Below are 8,581 nucleotides of genomic sequence, written 5' to 3'. Positions count from 1 at the left end.
AGGAAAACTCGTGACTTTTGTTTCAGCTATGAAAATCATGTACTTTTTTTCCTATTCGGAAAAAATTTTAGTGCAGCACTGCTGCAAATTAGAGTGTTTGCAGTCCCTCACAAAAGGAGGATAGACCTCAACTACAGGTCACCAGATAATGTTTTAGTTATATTATTACTGCTGCGGGTGGGGTCTATCCTCCTTTTTATGAGGGGCTGCAAACACTCTGGTTTGCAGCAGTGCTGCACCAATTTTTTTTCCTATTCTGAAGGGTGAAGAATGAGCTTTTGTTTGCAATATTACCCTAGCATTCTCATAATGTACTGTTTTCACTCAAACGTTGTGCTACGCTATCCTAAAAAAGAAACATAATACTCAATCCATCCGAAATTATTGGTCTGTTTGCATTGACTTTATTATGTTTGTAGTTTTTGTTATGTATATTTACATATATACTTTGTCTAGGTATATAGTAAAACTTATGCAACTAGAAAATCAAAATGGTCATCAACTTATAGAGTTGTGTTAAGACAAACTCCTTTAAAATTAAAACTCAACCGAATTTATATATAAATTGACCCAATAATCACACTACAAAAATATATTTACTAATAGTTCTAATACGGTGTTATAAATCTTGGTGTTCTTTTCTTAGTCAAACGTAAAAATAATTGACTTAATAACTCTAGAAATTGATTTATCTGGCAACGAAGGGCGTAATGGTTATTCCTTCCGTTGTAAGCGTCGTTTAGCTTTTTAGATAAATAATTTTAACTATATGTTTAGATATAGTATGTATTAGGTGCATAGTAAAAGAACATGTAAATAATTTAAAACGGATGGAGTACTAATTTTATACCCTATGCGGCCTGAGTTATTTGACGGGCTAGTATGACATCTGCATTATATTGCACCTAGATGCAGATATAAAATCCACACTCCCGGGCCTTGATCCCCTCCAGCGTCCCTCTCAATGCTACATTGTTTTCTGTATAAGCCCGAAACTAAGAATCCTGCTCGAGTCTTGATTGGCTGCCATTTTGCAGCTGCTTGGATTTGCCACAAATAGAGGTCGAATCTAGGTGATGGCCATGGAGGAACCGCCTCAGCTGTTCTTGTGCCCCATATCCATGGAGCTGATGGAGGACCCCGTCACGGTGTTAACCGGCGTCACCTACGATCGCAGCAGCATCGAGCGGTGGTTCTTCAAGTACGGCAAGGCGACGTGCCCGGCCACCATGCAGCGGCTGAATTCCTTCGACCTCACGCCCAACCACACTCTGAAGCGCGTCATCTCCACCTGGCTTGACCACGCCTCCTCCCCCTCCTCATCGTCGTCGAGCACGCCGCTGTGTAATAAGCTGGAGCGGGAAAAGCTACCGTCGGTGTTCGCGAGCATTGAGGCCACGCCGTTCAAGGTCACCGCGCTCAAAAACCTCAGGCGCTGCATGGACGGAGACGTGGCAGCGCAGAAGGACTTCGTCGCCTACGGCGGCATTCAGGTGCTCGGCCGCGTCATGACACAGGCGCTGGCGGAGAGCTGCGCCGGTGGAGACTTCTCATCGTTCCGGACGTGCGAGGAGGCCGGCGCCGTCCTCGCCACGCTCCCTCTCTCCGACGACGCGTCGGTGGAGCTCGTGCTCAAACCCGAGTGCATGAAGCCCGTGGTCGCGGTGCTGCAGCGCGGCAGCGCCGAGTCTAGGCTGCACGCTATGGCCATCCTCGCTAAGATCTCCAGGGCCATCGGCGCCGACCGTGACTGGACCCCTGGTGTAGACGTCGACGACCTGGTCAAGTCCCTCCTCGAGCTCCTGTCCGACGGTGCCTCAGCGAAGCTGAGCTACCGCGCGCTCGACGTGCTCCTCGACGTCACGGCGCGCTCCCGCGGCGCGCGGCGCGCCAAGGCCGTCGAAGTGGGCGCGGTCTGCGTGCTCGTGGAGCTCCTTCCCGACGCCGAGCGCCGCATCGCCGAGCGCGCGCTCCTCCTACTCAAGCGCCTGTGCAAGTGCCCCGAAGGCCGGCTCGCCTTCGTGGAGCACGCGCTGGCGGTGTCGGCCGTGGCGCAGACGCTGCTGCGCGTGTCGCGCCTCGCCAGCGGGCTGGCCGTGAGCGTGCTGTGGCTGGTGGCGTGCGCGGTGACGCCTGCGGAGAGGGTGCTGGATGACATGCTGATGAGCGGCGGTGTGGCGAAGCTGCTGGCACTCCTGCAGGTGGAGAACTCCGCGTCGACCAAGGAGAAGGCGGCGAAGCTTCTCAGTGTGCACGGCGCATTCTGGAGGCAGTACCCGTGCTTCCCCACTGACCTCAGGGACTACCTGAAATTCCTCAACTGATCTCTTCATGCCACTGCACATGCGCGGAGAAATTCTGAGGGTTTTGAGCACGATTATGCGCATTATTTGTACAGTTAAAATGCTAAATTTTTGGGGTTTGATCCATCCATGATTTGTAGTTTTGTGTGCAGTGCAGTTGTATGTATGACATTGACATAATTTCATGAGGCCAAAAGGAATTGAACTTCGAGCGTGCATTTCCTTTAATTTGCGTTACATGGAGATTCATTCGCTTGTAATTTTCGGTCAGGATACCATTTTTAAAAAATCTCTTATATTAACCACTAAAAACATATAGTACATAGAATTAGAAAATAAATTTCTGATTGGAGTGTTATAATAGAAATAAAGAGGCTGTATAAATTTCAATCTCTAGATGTCTACTTGGAGAGTTAATCAACGAATATTATCTCTTTATATTTCTCATGTATTCAGTGGTTTTTTTCAGTTTTTGTTTTCTATACTTCAATAGTTTATCATAAATTTTCATGTGTGAAAAAACTACAAAAAACTATTGCCTTTAAAAGTTAATGTGGCTTCTCTAAAAATAAAAAGCGAGAGAAGGGTGATTTTGGAGAGAGAGGAAAAGATAGAGTGGTTTAAACTCTATTAGAGCATTTTCATTTCTAAGTTTTGTGGTGATTACCTAAGCTGTAAGCTTGATGATTGGTGAAGGCTTTACTGAGAACTCTTTGATTCTCTCCTCTTCCCGATCTCTCCGGAATGTCATTGATGGCAATTTCATAAGAAAAGCACCTTTTAACACCTCCATAATTCATAAAGTTCGATTTTTTCTTCCTCTTATATAAACCTGGATTTTTATTCCCCCTAAACTTCTAAAACCATTCCTTAGCTATTCTTATCATCGTAGATTAAACTATGTGAAAGGGAAATGTGTCTTTGGGCAATTTCTATTATGTTTTGGTGATTAAGTGTCCAACACATTTAAATAAGCTCTCATGTGCTAAACAAAGAGAGAAGTGATAATCAAGGCAAAGGTATGGTTCTAGACTTAGTATATTGGTTTTGTGTGTACTAATATATTTGTCTAAGTGCTAGAATCAGAGAAAAGAGAAGAAGAAAAGGACTTGGCTGGAGCAGCCAAGACTTAGCTCGGTCTGGCACACCGGACTGTCCGGTGGGGCACCGGACAGTGTCTGGTGCGCCAGGCTGGCTTCCGGCAAACTTGCCGCTCTCGGGAGTTTTTGGCGGCGTACAACTATAATTCATCGGACTGTCCGGTGGTGCACCAAACTGTCCGGTAAGCCAACTGCCGCCAGCGCAACGGTCGGCCGCGCAATCCGCGCGCGACGCGTGGCCCGCGCCAACGGTCGGCTGAAGGCACCGAACTGTTCGGTGTGCACCGGACAGTGTCCGGTGCGCCAACCAGCCCGAAGTTGCAACGGTCAGCTGCGCCAGGAATGGAAGGAAATCGCGCACCAGACATGAACAGTGGCTGTCCGGTGGCACACCGGACTGTCCGGTGCGCCACCCGACAGAAGGCAAGATTAGCCTTCCAAGAATGCCTCCAACGGCTCCTAGCTGCCTTGGGGCTATAAAAGAGACCCCTAGGCGCATGGAGGAGATATCCAAGCATTCTTTGATCATTCCTAAGTATCTAGACTCCACTCCTACACATTTGATTCTCTGTGCTAGCAATTTGAGCTCCTCTTGAGTTGAGAACTCCGTGTGTTGAACTTAGAGCTCAAGTTGTGACTTGTGTGTGTGGTTGCGTTGTGGATTTGAGTCTTGTGTGCGTTGCTCTCCCCTCCCTTACTTCCGTGCTTCTTTGTGATCATCAATTGTAAGGGCGAGAGGCTCCAAGTTGTGGAGATTCCTCGCAAACGGGAGAAAGTATAAGAAAGAAGAACACCGTGGTATTCAAGTTGATCACTGGATCACTTGAAAGGGGTTGAGTGCAACCCTCGTCCATTGGGACGCCACAACGTGGAAGTAGGCAAGTATTACTTGGCCGAACCACGGGATAACTCGCGTGTCTCTTGTGATTACTTTTCTATGATTACTTGTGCGTTCGCAAGAGCTCGCTACTTAGTCATACTAACACTTAACCAAGTTTTATTGGCTATTAGTTGTTGAATTTTACAGGATCACCTATTCACCCCCCTCTAGGTGCTCTCAATTGGTATCAGAGCCGTTCTCTTCACGAAAGGGACTAATCGCCCGAAGATATGGATCCTAAGGGAAAGGGGATAGTGGTCAACAACAAAGAGAATGAGTCCTTCCTCAACGAGCCAAGGGACGACAAGCCCACTGACTCTGGCTCGAGTCACAAGAAGAAGGACGGGAAGAAGAAGAGGCGCATCAAGAAGATCGTCTACTACGACAGCGACGAGTCTTCTTCTTCCCCAAGAGACGACGACGACGAGAAAAGGAAACTGGTTAATTCGAATTTTTCATTTGATTATTCTCGTATTCCTTATAATTCCAATGCTCTTTTGCTTTCCATTCCTCTTGGTAAACCTCCACACTTTGATGGAGAGGACTACACTTTTTGGAGGCACAAAATGCGTAGTCACTTATTTTCTCTCCATCCTAGTATATGGGAGATAGTAGAAAATGGAATGCAATTCGACAGTACCGATAACTCCGTGTTTATCAATGAGCAAATCCATAAGAATGCACAAGCTACCACTGTTTTGCTAGCATCCTTGTGCAGGGACGAGTACAACAAGGTGAGCGGCTTGGACAATGCCAAGCAAATATGGGACACCCTCAAGATATCGCATGAGGGGAACGACGCCACCATGATCACCAAAATGGAGTTGGTGGAAGGCGAGCTAGAAAGGTTTGCCATGATCAGGGGAGAGGAGCCAACGCAAACGTACAACAGGCTCAAGACCTTGGTCAACAAGATCAGGAGCTATGGAAGCACGAGATGGACGGACCACGACGTCGTCCGACTTATGCTCTGGTCCTTCACTGTTATTGATCCTCATCTTGTGAACCTCATCCGTGAAAATCCCAGGTACACAAAGATGACTCCCGAGGAGATTCTTGGGAAGTTTGTGAGCGGGCGAATGATGGTGAAGGAAGCGCGATATGTTGATGATGCTCTCAATGGCCCTCTACCCGTCTACGAGCCTCAACCCGTTGCTCTCAAAGCAACAAGCAGCAGGGAGGCGCTACCTAGCAAGGTGGCACAAGTTGAGGCGGCCGGGCTAAACGAGGATGAGATGGCCCTAATCATAAAGCGCTTCAAGACCGCATTGAAAGGACGCAAGGAGTACCCTAACAAGAACAAAGCAAAGGGAAAGCGCTCCTGCTTCAAGTGCGGTAAGACTGGTCATTTTATAGCAAATTGTTCCGATAACTCTAGTGACCAGGAACAAGGAAAGGGCGGGAAGAAAGAGAAGAAAAAGAGCTATAGGAAGGCAAAGGGCGAGGCACACATCGGAAAGGAGTGGGACTCGGACTGCTCGTCTTCCAATTCCGACGACGAAGGACTCGCTGCCTCAGCCTTCAACAAGTCCTCTCTCTTCCCCAACGAACGCCACACCTGCCTCATGGCAAAGGAGAAAAAGGTAAGCGTTCGTGAAACCCCTAAATATACTACTTCAAGCGATGATGAATCTAGTGATGATGAAGTAGACTATACTGAATTATTTAAGGGTTTAGATAGATCAAAAATAGATAAAATTAATGAGTTAATTGATGCTTTAAACGAAAAGGATAGACTTTTAGAAAAGCAAGAGGATATATTATATGAAGAGCATGATAAACTTGTTAGTGCACAAAAGTCTCTTGTTCTAGAAACTAAAAGAAATGAATTGTTATCCTCTGAATTATCTGTGTGCCATGAATCAATCTCTAGTTTAAAGATTTTGAATGATGATTTAAATACTAAACTAGAAGTAGCAAATAAATCTAGTTCATGTGTAGAACATGTAGTAATTTGTAATAGATGTAAGGACTTTGATGTTAATGCTTGTAATGAACATCTCATTGCTATTACAAAATTGAATGATGAAGTGGCAAGTCTTAATGCTCAACTTAAGACCTGCAAAAGTGACTTTGATAAGTTAAAATTTGCTAGGGATGCCTACACGGTTGGTAGACACCCCTCAATTAAGGATGTGCTTGGCTTTCGGAAGGAAGCCAAGAACTTAACAAGCCAAAGGGTTTCCATTCTCAACAAGGAGAAAGGGAAGGCCCATATGGCTAGTAGCATTCAAAAGAATCATGCGTTCATTTATGATAGAAAATTTTCTAGAAATGCTCATTATAATAGGAGTTATGATGCTTATGATTCACATGCTATGATTGCTTCGAGTTCTACTTTTGTGCATGGTAGAAGTAGGCCTAGGAAGGGAAATGTTATTCATCATGTGCCTAGGAAAATGCATAATGAATCTGCTACTGTTTTTCATACCTGCAACACTGATTTTGTACTTTCATGTAAAAATAAGAAAGTGGTTGCTAGGAAGTTGGGGGCCAAATGCAAGGGAGACAAGACTTGCATTTGGGTCCCAAAGGATATTGTGGCTAACCTTGTAGGACCCAACAAGAGTTGGGTACCTAAAACCCAAGCGTAAATTGTCTTACAGGTTTATGCATCCGGGGGCTCAAGCTGGATTATTGACAGCGGATGCACAAACCACATGACGGGGGAGAAGAAGATGTTCACCTCCTACGTCAAGAACAAGGATTCCCAGGATACAATTATCTTTGGAGATGGGAACCAAGGCAAGGTCAAAGGCTTGGGCAAGATTGCCATCACAAATGAGCACTCTATTTCTAATGTATTTTTAGTAGAGTCGCTAGGCTATAATCTCCTGTCTGTTAGTCAATTGTGCCACATGGGCTACAATTGTTTGTTTACAAATGTTGATGTATCTGTCTTTAGAAGGAGTGATGATTCATTAGCGTTTAAGGGTGTACTAGATGGCAAACTCTACTTAGTTGATTTTTCGGAAGAGGAGGCCGATCTAGATGCATGCTTAATCGCTAAGACTAGTATGGGCTGGTTGTGGCATCGCTGTCTAGCACATGTTGGGATGAAGAACCTCCACAAACATCTAAAGGGAGAGCATGTGTTAGGACTAACAAATGTATGTTTCGAAAAAGATAGACCTTGTGCAGCTTGTCAAGCAGGTAAACAGGTGAGAAGTACTCATCACAGCAAGAATGTGATGACCACATCAAGACCTCTGGAGCTACTTCATATGGACCTCTTCGGACCCGTCGCCTACCTCAGCATCGGGGGAAGTAAGTATGGTCTTGTTATTGTTGATGATTTTTCTCGCTTCACTTGGGTATTCTTTTTGCAGGATAAATCAGAAACCCAAAGGACCCTAAAGCGCTTTCTAAGGAGAGCTCAAAATGAATTTGAGCTCAAGGTGAAAAAGATAAGAAGCGACAACGGGTCCGAGTTCAAGAACCTACAAGTGGAGGAGTACCTTGAGGAGGAAGGAATCAAGCACGAGTTCTCCGCTCCCTACACACCACAGCAAAACGGTGTGGTAGAGAGGAAGAACAGGACACTCATAGACATGGCGAGGACGATGCTTGGAGAATTCAAGACGCCCGAGCGGTTTTGGTCGGAAGCTGTGAACACAACTTGCCACGCCATAAACCGGCTCTACCTTCATCGCCTCCTCAAGAAGACCTCGTATGAACTTTTGACTGGTAAAAAACCCAACGTCTCATACTTTCGTGTATTTGGGAGCAAATGTTACATTTTGGTGAAGAAAGGTAGAAATTCCAAATTTGCTCCCAAAGCTGTAGAAGGGTTTTTACTAGGTTATGACTCAAATACAAAGGCGTATAGAGTCTTCAACAAATCATCGGGTTTGGTTGAAGTCTCTAGCGACGTTGTATTTGATGAGACTAATGGCTCTCCAATAGAGCAAGTTGATCTTGATGATATAGATGAAGATGATGTTCCAACGGACGCAATTCACACCATGGCGATTGGAGATGTGCAACCACAGGAACACCAAGTGCAGGATCAACCTTCTTCCTCAACAATATTGGTGCACCCCCCAACTCAAGATGATGAACAGGTTCTTCAAGAGGAGGCGTGTGATCAAGGGGGAGCACAAGAAGATCAAGTTATGGAGGAAGAAGCACCACGAGCCCCTCCAACTCAAGTCCGAGCGACGATTCAAAGGAATCATCCCGTCGACCAGATTCTGGGGGATATAAGCAAGGGAGTAACTACTCGCTCAAGACTAGCTAACTTTTGTGAGCATTACTCGTTTGTCTCTTCTATTGAGCCTTTCAGGGTAGAAGAGGCC

The 8,581-nt window shown here is 45.8% G+C and overlaps 1 protein-coding gene across 1 annotated transcript; it reads left to right on the top strand.

Moving 5' to 3' along the window:
* Window positions 1-895: 895 nt before the first annotated feature.
* Window positions 896-2,514, top strand: LOC103646011 (E3 ubiquitin-protein ligase PUB23). Its single transcript, XM_008670750.4, has one exon. The coding sequence runs from the start codon at window positions 1,077-1,079 to the stop codon at window positions 2,322-2,324; it is 1,248 nt and encodes a 415-aa protein (XP_008668972.1). The 5' UTR covers window positions 896-1,076; the 3' UTR covers window positions 2,325-2,514.
* Window positions 2,515-8,581: the final 6,067 nt, after the last annotated feature.

The sequence above is a fragment of the Zea mays genome, chromosome 2 (genome assembly GCF_902167145.1).
Source record: "Zea mays cultivar B73 chromosome 2, Zm-B73-REFERENCE-NAM-5.0, whole genome shotgun sequence".
Lineage (NCBI taxonomy): Eukaryota > Viridiplantae > Streptophyta > Magnoliopsida > Poales > Poaceae > Zea > Zea mays.
This window is presented reverse-complemented; position numbering and strand designations above follow the sequence as displayed.